This window comes from Aythya fuligula, chromosome 1 (assembly GCF_009819795.1).
Source record: "Aythya fuligula isolate bAytFul2 chromosome 1, bAytFul2.pri, whole genome shotgun sequence".
Lineage (NCBI taxonomy): Eukaryota > Metazoa > Chordata > Aves > Anseriformes > Anatidae > Aythya > Aythya fuligula.
Window position 1 is genome coordinate 89,820,672 of NC_045559.1, and position 26,107 is coordinate 89,846,778.

Here is a 26,107-nt window from a genome sequence, read left to right on the forward strand (position 1 = left end):
AGTTTTGTCTCTGTACAGCTGCATCACATACAGATTTGCAAGTAATAAGGTTTTCTTTCAGTTTGATTTATCATATAAAAATTGTTTATTATTTTCATAAATAAAAATGTACTATCCTTTAGGATGTATTTATTGATTTGCTTAGGTTTTGTCATCTGTTTCCTTATGCCATTATTATTATTTTTTGTTAAGGCTTATGTAAATTATTCTGGTAAAGTTAGGAGTTCACAGTCTTTTTGTTCACAGTCCTATTTCCCATTTTCCATTTCCCAGCTGAGAAACCATCTTCCATGTGCAAACCTGGGACTGCAGCTGAAGATTTCAGAATCAGAGTGTGTCATATACAGAGATACAACATCCCGCCCAGAGATGTACACAGTGATGTCAGCTCTGTAAAGGAATGAAGCAGGGAAGATATTTCCATAGGAAAGAAAGGGCAGTGTTAGTAAATATGGGATTTAATTTTTATTTCTTTCCTACTTTGTCTTTTAAAATCTCTGCAAGCATGCAAAACCCCTGCTATCATCCAGCAGCACTTCTATGAGCAAAGGACACCAGATTCAGGAGCTGGGCATGCTTTTAATACATTGTCATCCCTCAGACTCAGTGCTATACTTGGATATGGCTTAACTTTGCATTGCTGGACTGTTCCATGACTCAGTTTCCCCCCAGAAGATGCTGCCTGTCTGGCTGTGCTTTGCTCTGCTCTGCACAAGTCCCTTTTTGAACCCTGTTTCTAAAGTTGAGATGAAGCAGCTAAAGAAGCCTAACAAAACTCCTTTCCTCACTGAGAGTCGCTGATGGAGAACACCATGTAAAAGCAGGGCTTTGTTCCTGCTCATGCACCAGAGACTCATCTGCTGATCACTGACAAGACAAAAAGACAGTGTTTATTCCAATTTGGGTTTTTAATAGCTCTTGTTGCCTCTTTTGACTATGATATCAATCTCTTAGTTTTTAGTTTGTCAGAAAGAGACATGCTAGCATGCAGAAGATACTGTTTTTGGTGGTTCTGGTGTTATAATTTTTCTTTCTGCTTCACATTTTACCTCAGCCTTTTTCCCATTATCCCCCCCATCCCCCCATTCTGCCCCTGTTCCTCTCTGGAGACAGATGTCTAGCAAGTCCAAAGGCAGAGATTTTATTCCCTGCTGAGTGACCACATTTCACAGTGGAGATGCACAGAGGGGATTCAGCAAGGCTGTCCCATGGGGGACACTGGGGTTTACATCCTCTGGGGTTACGCGAGGGTAGACAGCATCCCCATGTCAGATGGGGAGGGGTTGGATGTTGCTGTCTGTATGAGTGACGACTGACAGGGCCTTGTACCCTGCAAGATGCAGACATGGGTCCTGTGTGGCAATGCAGCTCCTATGCCTGGGCTGCATGCAGGTCTGGTTCAGGGATCAGAGGCCTAGGGTGCCATGCTTGGAGGGAGGAATGGTCTGCTGGCATGGCTGCGAGTCCTGCCACACACACTGAATGGGCTCTGGCCCATGTGAGTATAAGCATAGCTGGGTGTCTGCTCTGGGACGTTCACCTGTGACAGGCAGAAGATGTGATATTTGATGTCTTGTTAAGTGAAATATTTTGTAGGGTAGAAAATGTTGGAAATAAATGCATGCTATTTATCTACTTTTTCTTTTTTTCTTTCCTAAATGGAACTGAAACGGTTAATTTTCTAGGAGTAGGCTAGTAGTTAATGGTTTATCCATCACAAGGTTATAGATGTATAATATCATTTTATAGCTGGGCAGACAGTCCACACCACAACATGCCTTCACGCCAGTGGGACAGAATATTGATTGCAGTTGCCTGCTGTGTGGTGACTCTGACACTCTGGTCCCTTTGTGCTTGGCAGCTTATCATCAAGTTTCACACAGGTAAGAAATACAATTCTGCACTATTTGATCTCTGTCTGAACTTTTTGTGTTCTTCTGCCTTTCCTAAAGAGTTTAAACATGATTACTGATAGACTCATCTGTGCCCCAGACTTTTAGGTGGAAATGTCTTTGTTTGTTTGATGTTTAAACAAGTACTTACAACTTTGCCTTCTCTTGTAAACAGAATAACATGGCAAACAATCTTGAATATTTCCCTTGTAATGTACTTACACTGTGAATGAATTCGCTAGCATTGTTTTGAAGAAACGTCTTGAAAGCTTCTCACTCTTTGGGTAGAAATCTGATTTACTTTTTGAAAGTCAAAAATAAAACTCTAGCTAGGCTTGTAAATAATGTTTTAAAGAGTAACTACTTAGCTGTACAAGGAAAAGAACAACATATAATCACAAAGGTGCTGTATAGCACCTGTCCATGATTTTACTGCAATTTGCATTATAGAAAGCTTTGTGGAGGGAATGTAGGAAACACTGGTTTGCATATTCCGTATCTGAAAATCAGGTCAGTGCAACCTCTTAAGACACTTTCTTGTACAAACTTTGAGCAGAAATCTTGGTTCCTCTCAGCAGAATACTCAGTATATGGACATGATGCAAAATCATGCATGGGCCTATATGTATGTAAAGTTCATTGCAAGAATCAGCCATTCCTCACTGCTCACCCAGCAGGACAGATGTTATTGGAGACTAGGAGGCCCAGGGAAAAGTTTACGTTAGGACACACTGGGCTATATTTGCTTCAAGAAATCTATCAGATGTTTACAGGGAGGGAACATACCTGAACACACGAAATGGCACATAAGTAAATATTAATTGCTTAACTTAAATGAGTAATTATTTACCTTTGTGAACATAGGAATATGTTTAGGGCTTTGTTTGACTTGATGATCCTAAGCCCAGATGATTTGGAGTTAACTCTCAGCAGCTTAGGAATTCTTCTTGTGCCTCAAATTTACACAGCTACAGGGCAACTAGCTGCTAGGAATAGGACTGAAACTGCAGCAACTTCAAGGATGGGAAATACCTTAATGCCCATCTGATGCAGTGTTTTTTGTGCATAGCTGTAGTGTTTCTGTTTTTTCCAAACCTTAACTGCATTACCATTAGCAGTCCCCAGGATGTCTGGTTTAGAAAAGAAAAAAAGAGAAAAGAAACAAACAAAAAACCCACAGTTCTTGATGACATTATATTATGCAAGAATCTCAGTCTCAATTTAAGAATATATACAAAATCAATGTGATTCTTGAAATAATTAATTTCTGCAAAACTTAAAAGACAAGGACAAATAAAAAGAAGATGTTTTCCGAAACTTAAAAACAGAAGAGCCCTGTGATGTTAAGCCAATGCCACAATTATTTGAGGCTGATGAGTTTTACTGTGCGTGGGGTAGGCATGACTGCATTATTAAGTCTGGGAATTCATATTTGTGAAAGACACAGATTCCTACTCACCCCACAAAACAAACAAACAAACAAACAAAAAATCTGCAATGCAAAAGCAGTAACTTTAGCAGATCTCAAGAGTGTCATGCTGTTGTTACAGAGGTGAGGTGGATGCTGCTTGCTGGCAACTGCTCAAGAAAGATGCACTTGTACCTCCAGGGGCCAATGCTGGACTTTTTGCCTCATATGTTTTTGTTTTTCTGTTTTACCACTTGCAAAAGCAATGATTCAGGAGTTAGATCCCAACAGATTCAGGGTTCCTGGTTGTAGAAGTGCCAGCATTGATGCTTCCAGTTCAAGGCTGCCCCGGTCACGCTCCCTCCTCTCCATGCTCCTCTGCAGGCATCCCAGGATCATGTGCAGCATTTGCAAGGCAGCACCGCTGCAACTTCTGTTTTGGGGATCCTGTGTGATACGACTGCTTTGGCCATGGAGGCCTGGAGCTGTGCTGCAGGTCCCTGAGTATTTTGTGGGCTCCCAGGTCCAAAGGGCTCCCAAGGCAAAGCAGGAAACTGATTCCTGATGTCATTCCTCTGCCACATTGCCCCATGTGCTACATGCATGTGCCTGCCACGTGAGCCAGCACTGCTGGGCAACAGGGCAGCAACGGTTCAAGCACTCACCCAGCTTCCCCACATCAAGCCCTTGTCTGCAGCTGCCTAAGTCGTGTCCCCCACCCCACCTCACCCCACCCCCATCCCGTCCCACTCTCAATTGCTGCATGAGTTTTCCTTTCCTTGTCGTAAGAATTCCAGCGGAGAAACAATGTGATTTGAACAGCTGATGGATAGCAAAGACATTACCTAGCTGCACATAGATGTTATTCCACTAGCATCACAGACATTTGGCTGAAACGTAGCTGAGACAGACTGCTACATAGCAGCCACATGAGCAAGAGTCAAGCAACACTTGCCAAGAACAGAATTACCCCAGCCACGTGGCGCATCCCCTATAGTCTGCAATAACCTTTCAGTTACATGAATCCCATTAAAGAGCAAGAAGTTAAGCAATCTTTTTGCTTCAATGAGAACATTAGGAATATACAATAGCACATGTGCTCCTGACAGCACTGTTTACTTTTACATTTTCTGGCTTTACTTTATTTGCCAGCACCTCGAAACACAGACTCTAAAATGTCAGATCAAATAGCAGGCCTCAACCTCAGTTTTCTGTATAATTTCAAAGTATAAACTGCACCCAGCGCAGCTGAGTGGGGAAGGGATTCCAAATTCCACCCTCCATGTTGGGTTGGATGAGATAAACTGAGAGGAAGCCTTGGCCCAGGGGGGTCCCCCAGGTCTTGGAGCCATATCCCAAAGCTTGAAGTCCACCAGCACCTTCTGTACTTCAATTTCTGCTGCAGAATACCCCTGATCCAGCCTCTTTTTAAAGAAACCTTAAAATTTTCAGAGCTTGCCAAACACTTTCAATACCATGGTATAGTCAGAAATTCCTAAGAAATGTAATTTCTCTGCTCTTGCTTATATCGTGCTTTTTTGTTTCCTGAAGCTGCAGCAGCCTGTGCAATGACTACTTCAGACAAAGCCTGCTATTCCTGCCAGGAGACAATAAAAATTGGCACCTGTCCTGGAATGTGAATAGAGGCTATGGCTGAGACCAGGACATGGATTTTTATCTGTATTACCCCATAAATTCTGGCTTAAATCAGAATATTTCTGTGTGATTTTTTGGAGGTCTGATTATCCACCTGCTCACTGCCAGTTTGGGTCTTGGAAATCTGTGGCCCTGTTTTGCCCTCTTGTTCCCTGTAAAACCCTGCAGGAGCCATTTGGGCTTTTCACAGGTTCAACAGCTTGAGTTTCTTGCATTCTGGAGGCCCACACCATCATTGCTCCTGATTTTCTGGCAGCTACACAGAGCAGTTTCTGCCTACTTTTCTGTGTAGATGCAGATTAATTTTTGAAAGCTTTGACCCACATTAACAGCATTGTTTTGGGGGGTTACGAGGAAACAGTGATTGAGTCCATGAGCAAGACTGTGGGGCACAGAATAAAATATATTTCAATTGAAGCTCCAAATAAATCAGCATCATATTTGTATATATCCTTCATCAAATTATTTATAAGTATATATATTTTGCATACATATTTATGAATATGTACATCTTGATTGTTTATTTACACAGAAATTACAGAAAACGTGGTACCTCCTTGCTTCTGCCACAATGGCGGAATCTGCCAGGATGGAGCCTGCGTGTGCCCTGACGAGTGGATAGGACTCCTTTGTGATATAGGTTAGTACAAGCAAGGCAGCACAAGCCGTTGGTGTTATTTCTGTGAACCCCTCTGTTCTGGGAGGCTCCTGACCCACCTGCTCAGCAGGGTCGTGTGTGCAAGAAGAGACGTGGCTCTTCTTCCTAGAAGAGGCCATAACTTTCACCCACTTCTGTCACTTTTTCAAATGAGTAACATATCTGGGGAAGACATTATGGTTTTCAACAGTCTGTGGCCTGTTTCTAGCCAATTTGGCCTTTGTTTGAATTCCTCTGTTTGAACATCACAATGACTCGAAAATCAGATTCAGACCTCAGTGGCCAGCATTGCTCTCTCTGGATTTTCCAGTGCCAAGGGGACTCAGTACCCAGCAGGATAATGCCTATCCTCATTTCCTGCTGCCAGTTGCAACATCACCACAAAAGTATTCACATGCATGGATCTAGACAGGATTCATGTAGGAGTGGTGAAAGAGCTGACTGATGTAAATGTGGGACTGCTCTCTGTCACCTATGTAAAAATATCATGATCAGGGGAGGCCGCAGAGAACTAAAACACCAACATCATGCCCACCATTAAGAAAGGCAAGAAGGAGGAGTGGGGAAACCACAAGCCTGTCAGGTTTTCCTCAGATCCTAGAAGTACTGTGGACCACATTCTCTTGGAGCCTATTTCCATGCCTGTGAAATACAAGAAAATAATCAGGAGCAGTCTGGATTTGCAAATGGCAAATCAAGGTTGAGCAACCTGACTGCCTTCTGTATGAAGTAACTGGCCAACAGGAGTGAAAGATGTAATATACCCTGATTTTAGTCAGGCTTTTGACACTGTCTCCCTCAGCATTCTCATTTGATAGGTAAAGATGTACAGGAAGGGTGTACAGCCATTACCTGGGCTGAAAATTAACTCAACTGCCAAACTCAAAGTGTGGTATCAATGGCTTGATTAGAGTACCGTAAAAGTAGGGCAACCCACGGGTTGATACTAGGGCCAGTATCGTTCAATGTCTTTGTTGACAATCTGAATGATAACAGAATGCACTCTCAGCAAATCTGAGGACAACACTAAACTCGTGGTGGAGTGGAGGTATTGTTGACACTTTAACAGTAGAGTGTCAACGCAGAAGAGCCTTGGAAACCTGAGAATCAGACCAGTGGAAACCCCACAGCGGCCTGCAAGGACAAATGCCAATCTCTGCACTGGGGACACTGGAACAGACTAGAAACTTGCTGTTTCAGAAGCAGCCCCGCTGAAAAGGATCTGGGAGTGACAGTGGCTGCCAAGTTCAATATGAGCCAACAGTCCGCCTTCATTGTAAGCAAAGCAGAGCAGCTGTGCTAGGCAGAGAGAAACAGATTGATGGACGGCATTACCCTCCCTATCTTGGGCACTGGTGAGGCTCCACTGGGAACTCCATGCTCAGTTTTGCCCCCTGCTTTAACAGATATTTATTTCCTTTAAGACAAAAGAGTCAATGAGTTTATATTTTCTTAATACTGTTTTATTTTCAAAAATTTCTCCATGTATTAAAATTTTTTGATCCTAATGTTTTTGTGTTTGTTTGTTGTTTTTTTTTCCCTTCTGTACAGTGAATTTCTGTGAGGCCAGTACTTACACATACAACAATTCTGAAGGTGATATAAAGAACCTTACTTTTGAAAGGATTATAGTGGGTAAATATGGCAGCTCCAACGAAAAATGTGAACCTCACACTGCGAATGGTATGTTTCTTTCCTTTTACTTACGCTTCACAAAGGCAAATATAAGGTTTGTGAAAGATGTTGGATCATTAGAGCAGAAGATGAGAGCTCTCTGTTTAAAGCCAGAACAGCAGTGTTCAAGCAGCAGGAGCACTAATCTCTCCACACAGCTTCCTACCTCAAGTGCATACGATTTAATGTATACATCCCAGATAGGGTACGTGTCTGTCTGGAACTCATCTGAGAGTTGGTTAAGATCACTAATGAACTGGTGTTTGACAGAAAAATTATCACTTTTTATCATGGACAATTATCACGGACACTTTCCATGAACTGTGGCTGACTGTTGACATCACTGAAATTAGAAAAACAAAACACAACGTTTGGGTTTCTCACAGAAGAAACCTGAAAAGCAAGGAGTACTCCAGCAGCATATACCAGTTCTCAGAGACCTTTTAGAGTAACTGTTGCATGGCAGTTCCACCTGCCCTTCTTAGTTCTTTCATGATAAATTAAGTACTTTTTACAAGACATGGTAAAAAGTCTTTCTGATGGTTTAGTGCTGATGTCTGTACCTCCAATCTGAGAGACGTTTCTGCAGTTCTAGCATGTTTAAACTATCTAAATTTGGCATGCATAATCTCAGCCACTGAGACAAAATTGTGTCTATAAGTATAAAACACATGTTCAAAAATGACCAGTAATAAACCAGTTAAATAATTGATGGTCACTTCTAATCTTGAGAGACAATTATTCTTTGTATGCAAACAGAAAATAACACTGGCTAGGGTGTCACACCCACTGAGCTGTTTTACTTCCTAATGAGGTCATGTGCATATGACTGAGGGCTTGTGTACTAAATGCATATCTTTCTGCTTTTACAATATTACCAGGTAACTCTTCAATTGCGATTCGGTTGTGCTCCAGAAACGGAATAATTCCTACTTTAGAGGAACCCAGTGTGCAGAATTGTAATGAAAATCTGGACTCCCTAGCATCACAGGTAATCTTGACATGCTGTTTACAGAATGGCTGGGATTCTGCAGCATCACAATAAAAAAAAATGCAATAGGTATTGGAGGCAGGAAATATGTATTTGTGTTTCCTTTCTTAAAATTTTGCAAAACGATAAATGAACCACCAAAGCCTTTTTTCAGGGGAATTCTTGGCATGTGCCTGCTTTGCAAATGGATTTTTTATAATGCTGATTATTTTATTTTGCTTGATTTTGCATGAACACTATATCCCACCTAATATTACCTAGCTGGCCTGGAAGTTCCTCACTCAGGTTCCCACTTCTCAGCAAACACCTGAGAGTGGAGGCAATGCTGACCCAGGATACTGAACTGCTGAGAAAATTGATGGGATTTCAAAGAGAGTGGCAAGAGTGGCACTCTTTTTGAGAGTAGCCACTTGTGGGTTAGCAAACACACAGTTAGCACAGTGGTGATGACACTGAGATGTTAGAAAGGATTAAGAGCAAAGCCTAAACATTTTTGTCTCTCAATAATTCAAAGTCAAAATTTCTTGTATGAATGACAAACTCTTCCTGATTTAAAACAAAACCAAAACCAAACAAAAAACATATACCCTTGCCCCCTAGCCTCGCCTTAAGGCTTAGGTCTGTCATTCTCAAAAACATGGAGCACTGAACATGATTACATACATTAAAGACAGCCACAACTGTTTTCTGCTTCTGATCTTCGATTCTTTATCACTAGTCTCGAAAAAAAAATAAAAATAAAAAAAAAATGAAAGAAACAGATACAGTCCCTCTAAGTGAGTCAATCTTTCATATTGTTGCTTGCATCCTTAATCCTTGAGATCAAGATTATATTTTCCCAGTATATAAATTTTATCAAATGGTTCAAATGTCAATTGTTCTCTGTAATATATATAATACTACTAGCAGTTATTTATAATGCTAATAAGAGGCAGGTCTGCATTTGGTTGCAACATAAGGTTAGCCTGATGCTAATAGTAATTTGGGGTTTTCTTACAATTTTTGGTGTTGTACTGCCACCTAGTGAACGTCAGGCAGCTCGGGGTCTGAAGGTGCATTCCAGGAGTCCAAAGACATGCTTAGTGATCTATAGACCAGGTTTAAAAGGATTTTCATTCCTATAAACACAAATATTTACTTTGAACACAAGATGATGCTACAAGTCAGAAGTAAGAATAGTGAAAATAAGCTTTCACCATGTGCATGATGCAGATGCTTTCAAATCAAATAATAAATCTCCAGTAATTAATTATAAATGTAAAATTCCTTCCTTCCTCCCTATGCAACACATTCCCTCTATTCCTACCACTCTGAGCTTTAAAAACACCTGAAAGATTCATGATTTAATTAAACTTGATTTGGATGCCTTAATGGATTAGAAGAAGGATGACTCAATACACTGTTTAGACAGTGTCCATAACATATGAAGCAAGTTCTTCTGATGATAAACAGGCTTTCCATGCCTCCTAGGCATATTTTCAGCTAGCTATACCTTCATATAACATACAGATAACATTTGTGTGTGTGTGTAGTTTTATACCTAAGATATTATAGACATTTATGCCCTACACATTAAGTGCTAACTGATCAAACTGGGCCCATCCAGAGCTTGTAACAATTCTTGGTGCTTCCAGCACTGATTCTTTTATTTTATTTTTTTGTTTATTCTGATTTGACACTACAATATACTGAAGTGAGGATAATGTTTTCAGTGCAGTTTTTGAATACTGTTCTGAGAAGCACTATTATTCTAGATGACATTTCTAAAGTTCCAGTGATGGTTTTCCAAAAAATCAGTTTCTGGTTATTTGAGGACTATTTAGAGGTTTACAGAATTTTGTAACATCAGAAGATCCAGGAGGGCTTACTGCTAGTGTCGACACCCACCTGCCATGAAGGAGTGGCAAAAGATGCCGTCAGGTTCTTCTTCGACTATCTGTATGATTTTCTGTAAGAATGTTATAAAAGTGGTGTCTTTTTTTCCTTTTCTTATTTCTGTTGAATGGCATTTTCCTACTAGGTGGAAACTGCGGAATCCAGCGCTGTTTTAGAAATTGCAAAGACCACTCAAATCCTTACTGCCATGCCTGACCAACTGACCACACAGAACATCTCTGCTGCCATGGATATCTCAGTGCAGATTCTGAAAAAGCCAAACATTTCAGATGACCCTCAAGTGAGTTTTAAGACTGTAATAAGATACTTATGGCTTAATATTTGGGATATGGATTCTGTCCCTTCTCCACTAGCAGATTTAGCAGTATGCTGAGTTATTTAAGTGGCCCTGAGTGAATACCTGTGGAATCACTGCTGAGTGAGAGTAAATTCCCAGAGTGTAAATTTGTTTCTTATCAGCTCTTTAAACTTGGCCTGATCTGGAATTCTAATACTAGTAGCATCATTTGACGTTTAAGTTTGTCACTTATTCTTTACTGTCTAAATTAATAGAAATGTAGTGTTTATAAACCCTTGGCTCAAGCTTATATTCTATCAAATGACATCCTGTATTTTGTTTACTCCATTGTATGCACTTTCAAGTAATGCCTATTGTATTCATACTTTGTCAATGCACTGTAGAACAAAGGATGATTTATTTCATTTATCTTTGAACATTGCCTTTTTTCCTTTTTTTTTTTTTTTCTCTTTTTTTCTGATTGTCTCAGGCATCTAACACAGTAGTGGCTACAGTGAGTCAGCTCTTGGATGCCAAGGAAACAGAATTCAGAAGTGATCTTGTCAATGTTACATCAAGGTAACCTCAACTTTTGCCCTTCTTATTAAATCTAATCAACAGCATTTTCCTTTGTGTTTCAGAATGAAAGTTGTTTATGAACACATCAAAATTTTAGTGTTCAACTCTAAAGTGCAATTTTATTCAGTAAATTTATACCTACATAAATAATTTTGGCTGACTTTTTATGCTTTGTATAAAGGATAAGGTCAGGGAATTATGCTTCTGGAGTTAAATTCTGATTTGATCAATTGGCTTAAACAGTATGGGTAAATTGTTTAAGTAGCGCAGTACTGTTTGTAAACAGGGAGGGGTTTACAGGAGGAGGGACTTACCTGCAGGTTGGAATGCTGGCACTTTAAAAACACTTCCAGGATTTTTATTGTATTTCACAGAAGTCTGAATTATTATTGCAATTCCCAGCATGTAGAAAGGGGAAGCTATCAGCATGAGGGAGCTGCACCCTGCATTTGTTAGAAGAAATTTCTGACTTACCTAACAAGCTGTTGCAATTTGACAGCATGCTAGATTTCACATTGCCCCACTCCCAGCTGCATGTATGGCTAAATCCTGCTTCTCTTGATGTTAGAAAGTAAAATTTTCTTTTGACTTCAGAAGTAGCAGAATTTCCGCTGCTGCTAGAGATAACATGTAGCTTCTTCACTCATGTGCCAGAGAATCAAATCAGAGGGGAAGCTCAGAAACTGCACCTATAGCTGTGTGTAACAGCTAGTAGTAAGTTTTTTTTCCCCACTCATTATTTCAATGCAGACTCACAAAAACGATTGAAGAATTTTCTTTGATGAGCAACATCACTCAGACCAACATTGCAGTCCAGTCTGTCCCACTGATGTTGAACTCCTCTGCAATTCTGTTTTTGGCACAGAGAGGTAAGCCTGGGTGTGTTGTTGGATTTACTAGCAAAAGCAGGTGTGTGCCATAAATTCTAATGCAGCCACTGTTAATTTTTGCAGATGAAACACCGGGAAACTATCAGACAACAAAACTAGAAATACAGAAAGATGCCACTGGGCTTAATGATGAACTCAGTACTGAAGTTCAGATACTGCTCAATATTACAAGTAACAGTAAGTTCTTTCTCTTACTGAAAACTGTGGCAGGAGAAATTCTGAATGAATATTCCCTAAAAATCTGTTTTGGGAAAACAAACAAACAAAAACTGAATCAATATTAAAAAAATATGATTTTATAACTACTATAGCAACAAGTTTTTTGATATGCATGTTGGTACCATATTGTGGCACAAAAATGCACATGTCAAAGGAGCTGGATGATCTTATTTATAGATTAATACATGTGTACGTGTGATGGTCAGAAAGCTTTGCATGTTTTGGTACTTTCCATTTTTTTTTGCTTTTTAAAAATTCAGAATGTAATGAATCTTTGACCATACCTCTCTATATATCAAGATCAAAGGCTAGTACTTATGTATCCTGCCCCAAATCCAAAGACATCTGCCATTTCAACTAAAATTACTCCTACTGTCAAGTATCAGCCAGGACAGATGTGTTCTTACATCTATGTGTTGCAATCATTTTTAATGGCACACGGGATTTTTTGAGCTGTCCCTTATGTACACTTCAAAAGCATATAGTTCCTTTGCTTCTTTTGCTGCAGAAGCTGATGGCTGGGTAGTTTACCCTGAGTGGTGGTGAGGGTTAATGCCAATTTAACCTAGCAGCTGGAGTCCCAAGCAGGATATAATCCTGGCCTTCTTACCAGGCACACGATACCTGGCTGCTGATTATATGTCATTTGTCTTCTGCATGTCCAATTTTGTCCCTTGTGCATGATTTGCAGGAAGTTTGATTATTCACAGCTGCAAATACAGCCCCAGGGAGCTGAACTTTCATCATGTGCTTTTCTATGACATGCTAAAACTGCAGAAGTTTCAGTCTTGGTACCTGAAACCAGCAGACTCATCCTAAGTCTCTCTGTACAGTAACAGTAACGCTAAACATCATAGCACAAGAGTATAATGAAGATTAAGTTTGCAAAGCATTTAAACTTATTATTGCTGAACATTGTTCATATACCAGTCCACAGGGAAATGAACAATCCTGTCCTCTCATAAGGGTTAGAAAAGCACTAAAACTGTTGCAGACAACAGGCCTGTGGAAAACCAGTGTGATCATGTAAAGTCTTTATCATAATGCCTGTGTATCGTAACACTTCCTTCAAGTGGGCTGGATTGAATGCACAGTTTATTTAAAAAAAAAAAAAAAAAGATTTATTCAGTATTAAATACACACATGACATTTTGTAGGTATAAAACTACATTAGTCTCTCATGAAGAAAACAAAATTATAAGATCAAAAATAAAATCAATTGCATAAACTAGGATTTTTTTCCCCTCGCTTTAGCAACAATTAAGACTAGTGATTTAAATCACTTAGAAATCTCTCTAATTTGGTGTAAGAGTGTAACCAAAGAAATAGAGTCCAAAAGTTGGGTCTGAAGGGAGAAGTCCAGCCAATCTCTTTTGATCCCCCAACTTCCTATTAACTGTAAATGTCTCTGTTGTTACTATTTCTTCTTTAGTGTTATTAAAAGCCTGGCCATTTGGCATATGTGTATGTATCTGGATTTAGAATATTATTTCCCTCATTGCTAACATTTTTCTTCAGAAAAGGCATTAGGAGAAGGGAAATAATTATTTTATTATTAAAATTTCACACTCCACCCCAGCAAAAATTGAAGATGAATCTTTTGAAATTCATGGGGAAAAAGAAATTCTTCTCTACATTTTAAAGGGATTCTAAATAAATATCTAAATAAAAATATGCTGTAAATACTGGATGTGTAAAGCAGCATAGGATAGGCTTCTTCCAAGGCACCAGTTTCTCTGATATCTGTACCTACTTTTCTGTTTGCCTAGCGAAGGTTCATCAATCAATAGAAGAGCTGGCTTTGTCCTTTATCAAAATGACAAACTCTTCCAGTCAAAGACTTATTTAAGTCACAGTAATTTTTCTAAACAAATTGTCTCTGGCAACATTGATGGTGGAACAGCCAGTGGTGTTGAAATAGCCTTCAATCCCAAGGTAAGTTTCTGTAAGAAATCATAGAATTATAGAATCATAGAAACACAAGTTTGGAAAGGACCTACAAGATCATCTAGTCCAACTGTCCTCCTATCGCCAATACTACCCACTAAGCTACTAAATCTTATCTCGTAGCACATTGTCCAGGCACTTCTTGAACAGGGGTGGTGACTCCCCCACCTCCCTGGGCAGGCTGTTCCAGCTCCTGACCACTCTTTGAGAGAAATAGTTTTTCCTGATATCTAATCTAAATTTCCCCAGGCACAACTTGTGGCCATTTTCTCGAGTCCTATCATTAGTTATCTGAGAGAAGAGGCCGACCCCCTCCTCATCACAACCTCCCTTCAGGAAGTTGCAGAGAGCAATGAGGTCTCCCCTGAGCCTCCTCTTCTCCAAACTAAACAACCCCAGTTCCCTCACCAGAGCAGAGTACAGGGGGACGATCACATCCCTGCTCCTGCTGGTTGCACTGTTTCTAATACAGGCCAGGATGCCATTGGCCTGTTGGCCACGTGGGCACACTGCCAGCTCATGTTCAGCTGAGCATCCATCAACACTCCCAGGTCCATTTCTTCTTCACAGTCTTCTAGTCACTTGGCCCCAAGCCTATAGTGGAACATTAGGTTATTGTGGCCAAAGCGCAGGACCCAGCACTTGGCCTTATTAAACCTCATCATATCAAACCTCATATTATTAAGCCTCGTTAAGCCTCAGACCAGCAGCCAAGCCTATCCAGATCCCTCTGAAGGGCCACTCCACCCTCAGGCAGATTGACACTACCTCCCAGCTTGGTGTCATCTGCAAATTTACTGAGGGTACACTCAATCTCTTCATCCAGGTCATCAGTAAAGATATTAAACAAGATAGGCCCCAGTACTGACCCCTGGGGGCCACCACTTGTAAAGGGACACCAGCTAGACTTAACTCCATTAACCACTACCCACTGGGCACAGTCCTCCTGCCAGTTCATTACCCAGAGAAGAAATGCCACGTTCAGTTTGACCAGAGGCTGTCCTTGTCCTACTACCTCTTAAATACTCAGGGAAAGACATATAAGTTGAGAGTGGTGTGTTTTTATTTTTATTTATTTTTATTTATTTTTATTTTTAGCACACCACTTTCATTTCTGGCAATAAGCAGTTGAGAGCGTTTGTGGGTTTTAGATTTCCAACCCCCCCCCCCTCCACCCCAGAAATTATTCCAGATATTACTGCATTTTTTGCAGGAAATGCCTTTTGTGAGAGCCAATTTGCTTAATTAGCAATGTTTACATAATATTTATTCATTTTTTAGCAGGCTTTCTCCAAAACAAAGACAAAAATACTTCAATTCTTCTTACAATATTTAACTCATGGCAAAGATTTTTAGGCTTGAGCACATGAGTATTTGAGTATGATAGATCAGTAATCACCACCATAGTGCTTTGGGAAACAAGCACTTAAAAATACAGTAATAATGGAAAACTATTTTTTTCTTACTCCTACCCTTATTCCTCATCTGTAATGAACTACCAAGACTGTGAACAAGATTGCTTTTAATATTTATTTGCACTTCAAGGTTCTCATTTCATATTCTAACTGCAGTAACCTGCAGAAGTATATTGTCTGAGAAATACTGCATGCAGTTTGACATATTTCTGTGTGAGCAAAGCCATAGTGCAGGAGGGGAGGGGATGGTACACAGAATTTATCATTGTTTGCTTCCTTTTATTGTGTGGATTCATCATTAATCAGCTGGCAGCAATTTAATGTTACTAATATCTGAAATCTTTTGTTTGGCCTATGCAGAATTCCTTTGGTATTTATTTAATGTCTCGTGGATGTGTATTTGAACTGTAATTACCTGAATAATTCATAGAAATGGGTCATTTCTTTGTCACTCTTGACTGAGAAAGAACATACAAAATAAGTTCAAAAAGCTGAATAAAGCTGTTACTGATTGCTTTCATAAATTTACTGGAAATCCCTTAGTAGCTGTCGGCTCCCCTCTCAGAGGATACTTGTCAGTATGCTTTTTGCTGGTGCATATGTCTTTGTGTTTCTTTATCCCATTTTTCTCCTTGTAATCCCTATTTGTAGTACAACACATCCAAATTTCTGCTGCATGATTATGCATGTGTCTTTTGGGACTATGCTGTGAACGACTGGAACACTGCAGGCTGTACAAAAGAAAGAGGCCAATTCTTGAGATGCAAGTGCAACCACACTACTCATTTTGCTGTCCTCATGGTAGGTCTTTGTTCTTCCATGAATGGGAAGAATCTGGTGTGGTGCTTTTTGTTATGGGTGGTGGTTTTTAGTTTGTTTGTTTGTTTTCTTTTGTTTTCACTTGTTCTCTGGCTTACAAGACCAGAATGACAATAAAAGGGCTTGGGCGCAGTGCCCTGGCTAGAAGGGTACTGAGCTAGAAGGCACAGCAGTTAAAGATGCCCCCACTTATTTGTCTCTGATCCATGACAGAACTGGTTAATGGGGACATGTGATGCTCCCCAAAGCTGCTGGAAGGCCATAGGTATGGGCAAATCCTGGTTTCCACTGGCACAAAGCCTGAGGGCTAAGCCCATCTGACTTTGCTCTGGCGCTGGCATTCTTCTTGCTGCGGCAGCTCTGCACCTGAATTGTTGCAGCTGTTTTAAATGAATGTATGGCTGAACCCTAAAGTGCCCTGACACAAAAAGCATCTTGGGATCTGTGTTAGCTGCAGCACCAACTTGTGTTGAGCAAGTAACTTAAAGCACTCAGCATTAGCTACTTCCTTTGCTTACATGCTTACAAAAAGCAATTTCTCTGTAAATATTAAGCCTACTGCCATTTAGTTTTATATATTGCTCTCTTATACTTACAAGACTATTTAGGAATGACTGTCTCTGCCATTCATTATTCTGCCAGATTTTCTAAATAAAACTCTCCATGGCTAACATCATGGTCATTGATTGCTGGAGTGCTAAGATTTCAGAGTTCCTTTTTACTCCATTTTCACAGAATAGCATTTCTATATTTGTAGTACTTACTTGTTTCTGTATTTCCCTTTGTGTTATGCATGTCCTTATTGTATAAAATGACTGTATTCTAAGAGAAAATTCCCATCTATTTGTGCAAAGTTAATGGTATTTTCTGTTTCTCTGACTACATTTACATTTTGTGTGCTGCTTTATGGACACTGTTCAAACAAAGACTGGTTTTGATTTGGAATTCCTTACGTCTTACCTTAGACCTTATCACCAGAAGTCAAAATTCAGAAATGCACATCAGTATGAAAAGTTAAAGCTACTTTTTTCAGACTTTTCAGCCTTGTATTTCTCTAGGAATAATTTAATCTGCTACCTTGCTGAATATTTGATTGGCATTGTTAAGTCTCCTTTTGCAGTTCTGCACAAGCTTCTCTTGTTTTGTTGTCTGGAAAAATTGTGTGTGATCTGAAAATTTTGTCAGTAGCTAGCAACAGTCATAGCTTTACTAAAACATTTTCATTTTTATGTGCAAATAGAAATACAAATTTTAGGAAGGAAATCATCTCATCTTATAATCAATCTGATTTTTTCCTAGGCCTTTCGGATCAATTATAAATATGCAAAGCCTTTGGAGTGTATCTCATATGTTGGTGTTGGATTGTCCATTGCTGGCCTGGTCATTACCATTTTATTTCAGATATTCACGAGGTAAGAGAGAAGGTGTGAAACTGTGTTTTGTACTAAGTTCCAATATTTTGCTCTGTATATAGTTTGAGGGGAAACAGAGGCAGCAGCCAGTCTGGAGCATATTTCAATATAATTGATCAGCAGATAGTATTAAAAACAATCTAATTGTGTGTTGTGTAGCTTGGGAAACGTGTTTTACTGATTAGTGAAGTTATGCAATGTCTATGTGTATGAAGTTATGACGTCACCTTTTGCAAGTTGAATGTACCTATGGTGAATGCTTTGTTTTATGACTTTCCAACAAAAATGTTCCGTCTAGGTATCCTACGGGTGATAATACAGGCTATGACAATAAAGCAAGCATAGTGTGCTACTGAGGACCAAGTCAAGGATTGAACCTTTTACCATGGGCTCCCATGATTATGTCTAAAAATCTATCTCTGGTTTATGTCCCAGGAACACATTTGCCCAGTCTCCATGTGTTAATGGTGCTCTGCTGTTACTGTTTTGTTCTACGTCTGCCTGGCCTCACTGATGTCTGTGTGACCGCCTTGGTCAGGCATTTGACAATACAGGCCCTGAGCTGTATTGTTGCTACATTGACCCATGCTACACGTTGAGGTGTTTAGTTCACTGTGCTCACTTAATACTTACTAAATGTGTAATAGTCTTCCATCACCAGTTCGACCTACTTTATACTTTCTTGTGTGCCCTGTGCCCTGGTATTACAATGTCTAATGAACTGTCTTTCTTCTAGCCAGTTAGCAATATGCCTGTTACACTGCTGTCTTCATTCAAGGCTAATCATTTCAGTTCACTCTCTTTTCTCTCAGACTTTTAGTGTTCATGTAAAAGCATGTATATCACTCCTCAGGTTCTCTTTTTGCTATCCAATTTAAATATTTCTTTGATTTCTTTTGCCTATTTAAGAGTTTCTATATTACAGACTTCTGTTTATAAAACAGCTGTAGTAAACGGTTGATTTCAAAGCATCATGAATATATAGTAACAGAGGTTATGTACACTGTTTGTGTCACTGTTTTATTGTGAATGACTTCACTGAAATACGGTCACAGCACACTTCCTAGATGGACATGCTTGGGATTAATGGTGTCATGTGATTCTGCCTTGAACAAGGAGCAAAGTCATGCCAACAGAGCTGTGGCATTAAGAGCTGTAAATTAAGAACTATCTCATCTCTCTTGCACTAATGTAGATTTGGAGTAATTCCATCAAGGTCAATGTTTTTAGGATTTTTGAAGCTTTCAGACTTTACCTTTTAAGTGCATTTACAAGACAGCATTTGGAAGTGGAGTTATTATTATTTATTATATTGTAGTTATTATTATACTTATTATTATACTTATTATTATTCTTTAGTACCTTGAAGAGTGCTTAGAAATACTTGTCTTATGCTCTTAACACCGAAGAAAATGGCCCTAAAAGAGCAGAGTGACAAAAATTAAATGCATCCCAAATTCTTTTGGAAAGAGTCCAGTCCTAGAAGGTGCTGGGTCTTCTCTGTTCTAGTTGAAATCAGATGAAATTGAAGAATTTGGTAAGGTGTCTGAGAGTTACTACAGTGTAAAATTCTGCAAACAAGTTATTGCTTTTTCTATAAATATATATTAAAGACTGCACACTCTAGCTTGCTTTTGACGTCAACAGAAACGAAGAAATATTTTATATTTTTTCTTATTTTGCTTTACCTTCTTCTCCTAAATGTATTCCTACCAATAGGAAAACTCGGAAGTCATCTGTAACGTGGATGTTAGTGAGTCTCTGTTCCTCAATGCTAACTTTTAACATTATCTTCATCTCTGGAATTGAAAACCAAAATGCCAGGAATCACAGCAGCAATACCAGTGGATATGAACAACAGTACAGTACTTACTATACCACCAATAACACCTTGCTCAAATCTGACATGGTAGATCCTCCTGAAGACTCCTGGTGTATGGCTGTGGCTGTCCTGCTGCACTATTTTTTGTTGGCAACGTTTATGTGGACAGCACTCAATTGTGCACAACTGTATTTATTGCTGATTAGAGCCATGAAGCCCCTTCCTGGAAACTTCATTGTAACCATGTCAGCAATCGGATGGGGTAAGATTTAAAGTCCTATACGTGGCAACTCTTACCACACTACCAGTACATAGTGCATTCAAGGAGAAGTATGAAGATAGCAGATCAGTAGTGAGCAACTAAGAATCAATGTCTCTCTGGCTTAGGCAACATGGTTTAATGAATAATCTCCTGTTGCACCTTGCACTACTGGTATAAATTGAGCTTGTTTTCACTGTCCTGATATGGCACTGAAACAGAGCTTGTTCACCAGCACCACAGCATATATCTAGTGCATGCAGGAGAAATTTTCACAGTAATCAAGACACTCAACAGTCTTTTTCTGTCAACTACAGGATTATTTTTTTTTTTCAGATACAATGGTTGTGTATATGGAGTCAGGTTCTTCATTTAGATATCTCTGAGATTCCTCGGGACCTCAACCAGAGCCTTGCATGCATCCAAAAGCAAGGATTGACTTATATAAATTGTTATAGATTATTTATTAATAAGCAGAGAGTGCATTCTTAAAATACTATTGCAATTAGCAACAACACTGCAGCTTGAAAGGAGACTTTTTTGGAGGACTGAAGAATACAGCCAGATGCCCACTAGGTATAGTAAAAATCTCAGCCTCCTGCCTTTTCCACATTGTGTATTCAGCTAGCATGATATGTGTTTTTGATGGCATCTACCAAGCAGCTTTAGATTCAGATTGTTTTATAGTTATGTTTTGCATAAGGGTGGAGGCAGAGGCCATTCTTTTAAAACTTCTAGAATATGGACTGCACGTGCAGGCCAGAAAATGTTCAGTGAAAGCTGCCTGGCTATATGTCATTGCTCTCCACAGATATTAGCATGATAACACAGCATTAGATTCCTCACTGTCCTGTGACTGCATGTCTAAAAGAGCATGATTCTGACTCACTGCTTGTCAGATTTTGAGAGCACAGCAATCTGGAAGATTTATAGTAGAGCTGAAGGAGGGAGAGAGCAGCACGTTTATTTCCCAGACAAGAACCAGTGTGGGAGGCTTCTTCCCATGAAATGTGCTACTTAAACTCTTCTAACAGGTAGTTAGGACACAGGGAAAACAGGAAATGAAACAAAGGGGTCAAGGACGTAACTACACAAGAGCAAGAAGCTGTTTATGTGGAATGGAGTTAGGGTGCACCTATACAACTGAACAATAAATTGCTAATGTCTCTCCTATCAATTAGGAATCCCTGCTGTAGTAGTTGCAGTAACACTTGGAGCTACTTATAGAGAAGGAAAAGCTTTAAACTACCGACAGGAAGAATTGTAAGTTTGTGTATTATTACAATACTTGCTATTGCATGCCTTGTATGATGGCTTAATATTAATACTATTCTCAATTTATATGGTATATTATTTTGTAAATGTAATTACCTGTACTAAAAAGAAAACAAAACTCTTCACTCAAGGTCAACTTTCACTATAAGGAATTGCAGTTTTTCCTCACTAAGGACTTAGGGTACCGTACCCATATCTGCCCTGAATGCTACTGCAAGATCTCCTGTGGCTTTAAATGGGAACTGTAGACGCTCTTATACTGACTAAAATTCAGGACCTTCACTTAAGTTCATAACTGCATTTCAATATCTAAGCTTACTCCTCACAGTTATTTGAAATCTTTCTGGCCAACATAACTATATCCCTAATTACTCTATGTGTTTGGTACCTGTACTTAAATTTTTGTGCCAGCACACCAAAGCTGGATAGAGGCTTACAGTGGGTGATGCAGAATTTTTGGATGCAAACAAAAATGCTCTTCCACATGGCGGTGATCTTGTGAAACTCATGTAGGGAGTGTTGACTTCTAGCTTGAGATTATTTGTCAGTGAAAAAAAAAAAAAAAGTTAAATATTTTACAGGGTAATCCCATCTTCCTGAAGTTGCCACTGTTTTTGTTTCAACTTTTGTCCATAATGTCTTCCTTTTAACTCTTTAGCTTTATTATAATATATACCCTAGAGATCAAATTGTATATGGTGGCCAGATACGTATTTGGTTAGCTATAGGATTAGCTATATTCCACCTTATAATATTTTCTGATGCAGTTTGTTTGGTAAACCACTTTGAACTCCTCAGAGAAAAGAAAAGCATGATTGAAAGTCCTCAGTTGTCCAGGACTGGTTGCCTTTCAGAGAGAGGTCTTTTGGGATTAAAAAGAGGTGTACTGTTTTGTTTTGGTATTCTGAATAATTTGTCTAACATATCTTTTCAAATGGCCTCTCTTTTTATGAAAAGTTGCTGGCTTGCAGCCCTGGATGAAGATCAGAATTTCAGTATAGAAAAGCCCATGTTGTGGTCATTTCTTTTGCCGGTAGCACTGATACTCCTGTTTAACATTATCATCTTCATCAAGATCATTGTCTCTGTGATATGGAAGGAGAACAAGGATTTGACAAGGTGAGATGGCACAGAACTCCTCAGATCTTTCAGATGTATTCCTTGATCTCTTGTTAAGAGCTCAGGTTTTCTTGTCACAAATTTGGATTTCTGAGAAAATCTTTTGTTTTAAAGAAATGTGCATTTAAAGCTGTCAGAGAATGAATTCCATAATGGGTCACAATATGTTCTTTTGCATAGCAGTGAACACATTACAGGCTTTCCCCCAGCCACCACCACTTTTTTTCTTTTTTTTTTTTTTCCAGTGTTACTTGAGTTCAATGAAGGTTATGTGTGATTTAATCAGCGTTGAAACAGATTTCCCTGCCCGGTTTTAACTCAACACTCTGTGTATTGTCACAGGCTAGGCATCACAGACTTTGCAGTGTTCATTGTATTACTTAAAATTACTTAAAAGAGAATTGCTTTAATTTTCATTATCCCAAAGGACTGACCTGTTCAACAAAACTTTGCACTTTATTCCCTTTATGTAAAATTTTCATGGTTGGAGCAAACCAAAATGCCTTCTCTCTGATTCCTCTATGGCTTGAGAGAAACTGGATATCCAAACTTCAATGGCAGCTTATTCTTATACTGAAAATTGAGACTATTTGGATCAAAACTGTAAACATCCTAAAAGGTTTATAGTAACTAGCATATTAATTTTTAATGTATCCTGTTGCTTTGGTAAATCTCATATTTTTGTTAAAGAAAGATATATCCATACAGAGATTATTCAGATAAGCCTTTCTTTCTTTCTTTCTTTCTTTCTTTCTTTCTTTCTTTCTTTCTTTCTTTCTTTCTTTCTTTCTTTCTTTCTTTCTTTCTTTCTTTCTTTCTTTCTTTCTTTCTTTCTTTCTTTCTTTCTTTCTTTTTCTTTCTTTCCTTCTTTCTCTCTCTCTCTCTCTCCCTCCCTCTTTTTTTTTTTTTTTTTTTCATTTCTAGGAATAAGAAGGATTCATTCATGGGAAAGATCACCAGCACTATCTCTGTAGTTGTAGTGCTTGGAATCACCTGGACAACAGGCTACTTCATGCTAATAAATCAAGAGGAAACTAGTCTTGTTTTCAGCTATGTGTTTTGCATTTTGAATGCTACACAGGTGAAGTATCTGACAATTCTGAAATTCCGAGACTAATAACTGAGATAATGGAAAAAAGATGTCTGATTCATTTGTCAAATGAATGGTGGTATAGTGGCTAAGTTTTTGGAAAGCAGTTGTGTAGGTTCAGAATTTTTGCTCAGAAAAGGGTGTTACCCTTCTGGTCTGTCACTCATAAAACATTTCCCATCAATGTTTCCCATAAAATATTTCCCATACAAATCAGTGCAGGACTTTATTTCAAGGTCACTACTGAAAAGACCACCCTGACTGGCTTCTCTTGCACCGAACTGTATATGATATTAAGAGTGAACATCAGGAAAACTTTCTTTATCTCCTGGGAGAGAATCCCTGGGAAGTAAGTAGAGCTTTATGGCTTGAGAACTTTCACAGTGATTCTGGATGGAAGCCTACAGGAAAGGACCTGCTTTGCTTTCCCCCATAAGTAACGTGGCCCTGGTGGATTCTTGGCTTTATAGTCATATAAGGCATAGGACCTATGAAGTACATGGAGTAGCGAATACTTCCTTGTCGCATCACTGAATATTTTCTGTGAAATGGCTGATTCGACATATGTGACAATTCCCTCTTCCCCAAATCCTAAACTGTTTACTGTCAGCTTGATGTAATGAAAACTGTGGCCCTGTACTCCAGTGGGGATTAGATCTGCAAACTCTCCCTGCAAAAAGTTCTGAAGTGATTATCACTCTACTAATGGATTTAGTGATTTAAAACTGAAATCACGAAAAGAGCTAGACCATGGTTCTCTCTGTTTAAAAGCATCATCCTGTTTTCCTTCTCCCTCAGCATTCTCCTGAAATGCTTTAAGTGAGAATTTAGAACTGATGTAGAAATTCTCAAGTCTGGTTTTCCCTCCGTATGTGTCTGCTGAAAGTGCTGATAGGGCACACCAGCCACGTTCATTGCATAAGGCATACCCAGGCAGGTCCTAGTTCATTCTGTCCAGCAGAAGGCAATAACACATTTCTGAGATAACCCATTACAATGTGCAAACGAGGCAACTATTGCTGCAATTTCATAGTTATATAGAATAATTTTCTCCAAGAAAGTAGTTCTTGTATTCCAAGGCATTAATGTCATTGTTAGTGGTTACAGAAAACTATTGTATAGTTACTTTTTCAGGTCAAATAATATTGACTAATCTCTTCTGGTTTTATCAGTAAAACATTAACACCATGCTTTTGTTTACTCTACAGGGAATTCAGATTTGTATTCTGTACACTTTCAGATCACCAATCTTCAGGAAAAAGGTTTCTAAAATGATTTCTGCTTGGAAGGTGCCAGAGATATCAGTCTACCTGCATTCACAAATTTACCGTGTTTCAAAATTATGGCCTGTAAAACATTTCCAGGAAACTTTCAGATCATTTGAGACAGAAAATATTTCCTGTTCCACCTTCTCTGATAGCTATTAGAAACCTGTAAATACATGAAATATAAACCCATATTTTTTCATAGTTTGCTTTATGTATGTCTCACATGTATGTATGTATGTATGCTGAATGACGGACAGACTATTCCAACTGCAGTTGGCTTGGTATAGATCTTCAGACCAGAACAGCAGGAGTCAAAAGCAGAACCACATGCGTGTGATTGTTACGAGTCAATGCAGCATTAGATCCTCTTGATGCCACTTACACAGTACAGAAGTTGCTCTGTTTCACAGAATCACAGAATCACAGAATTTCTAGGTTGGAAGAGACCTCAAGATCATCGAGTCCAACCTCTGACCTAACGCTAACAGTCCCCACTAAACCATATCCCTAAGCTCTACGTCTAAATGTCTTTTAAAGACTTCCAGGGATGGTGACTCCACCACTTCCCTGGGCAGCCTGTTCCAATGCCTAACAACCCTTTCAGTAAAGAAGTTCTTCCTAACATCTAACCTAAACCTCCCCTGGCGCAACTTTATGCCCTTCTCATTTCTTAGGCCTGTTGAACAAGATTTCTTAGCTTATGCTATGTAGCTCTCCTATCCCTTTTGTAAGAACAATTTTATTTCAATTGGAAACCAAAAGGTAAATCAGCTGCACAGTTCGTACCGGTTCTGGGCACAAACTGTATGTACTACCTCCATAAAATGTTGGCTTTATGACTGTCTTCACAGAAGATAATGTGTCTTAGAGTTTTTTTATTTTTTTTCCCAAATAAAACTTCTTCAGATGAAATGACAGACAAAATATTCGGTTTTCATATGACAACATGAAGAAAGAGAAGTTAGATACTTGAAGAGCCAGGCTGGGAAAGAAATCCTTTATGACTATATAACATAGGTCCTATTCACATCACCCCCGGCTTTAGCCTGTCAGGATGACTGTTCCCTTTGGGAGGCCAAAGTGCTTCAGTTACCATCCTGCTCTGTGCTGGCTTTTGGCTGTGCCTGTCTCTCTGGCTCTCTGTCACTTGGCTTTATGGAGAGTTTGGGAGAGGAGCAAGCTCTTCTCGCTTTGGGACTCCAGCAAAGCTCTATGGGCTCTTCTCTAACAAATGGGAATAACGGTACTGATTCACCTCATTCTCTCCTGTCTGAGAAGAAAGACCAAGAAATTTAGACAGGCAACTTTAAAAAACATTATTTCTTTATTCCATTCTATGAATAAATACACTCACGTGCTTTTCCATCAATGGTTTTAACAAAATAAGAACACCATGTTGAATTTTACATAGCCCATTTTTAAGGAGCATGCTGAAACCAGCCAGACACGCACTTTTTTTTTTTTTTTTTAAATAAATAAATGTGTGGTGGTTTTGGAAACTTCCAAGCTGCTCTAAATAAGACCTGTGGGCATGATCAAAT

At 39.1% G+C, this 26,107-nt stretch overlaps 1 protein-coding gene across 1 annotated transcript; it reads left to right on the forward strand.

The window, feature by feature from the left end:
- The first annotated feature begins 1,774 nt into the window (after nt 1–1,774).
- Nucleotides 1,775–24,725, forward strand: ADGRG7 (adhesion G protein-coupled receptor G7). Its single transcript, XM_032193596.1, has 16 exons — nt 1,775–1,883; nt 5,489–5,596; nt 7,166–7,297; nt 8,170–8,279; nt 10,300–10,455; nt 10,943–11,031; nt 11,782–11,900; nt 11,985–12,098; nt 13,915–14,075; nt 16,154–16,303; nt 17,621–17,733; nt 19,453–19,817; nt 20,996–21,077; nt 22,047–22,208; nt 23,133–23,289; nt 24,507–24,725. The coding sequence occupies exons 1-16, from the start codon at nt 1,775–1,777 to the stop codon at nt 24,723–24,725; spliced, it is 2,346 nt and encodes a 781-aa protein (XP_032049487.1).
- Nucleotides 24,726–26,107: the final 1,382 nt, after the last annotated feature.

Coding starts and splice junctions, on each gene's coding strand:
- ADGRG7 (XM_032193596.1), top strand. CDS start 1,775: ATGCCTTCACGCCAGTGGGACAGAATATTGATTGCAGTTGCCTGCTGT. Junction 11,032..11,781: donor CTTGTCAATGTTACATCAAG/GTAACCTCAACT, acceptor ATTTCAATGCAG/ACTCACAAAAACGATTGAAG. Junction 17,734..19,452: donor TTATTTCAGATATTCACGAG/GTAAGAGAGAAG, acceptor TCCTACCAATAG/GAAAACTCGGAAGTCATCTG.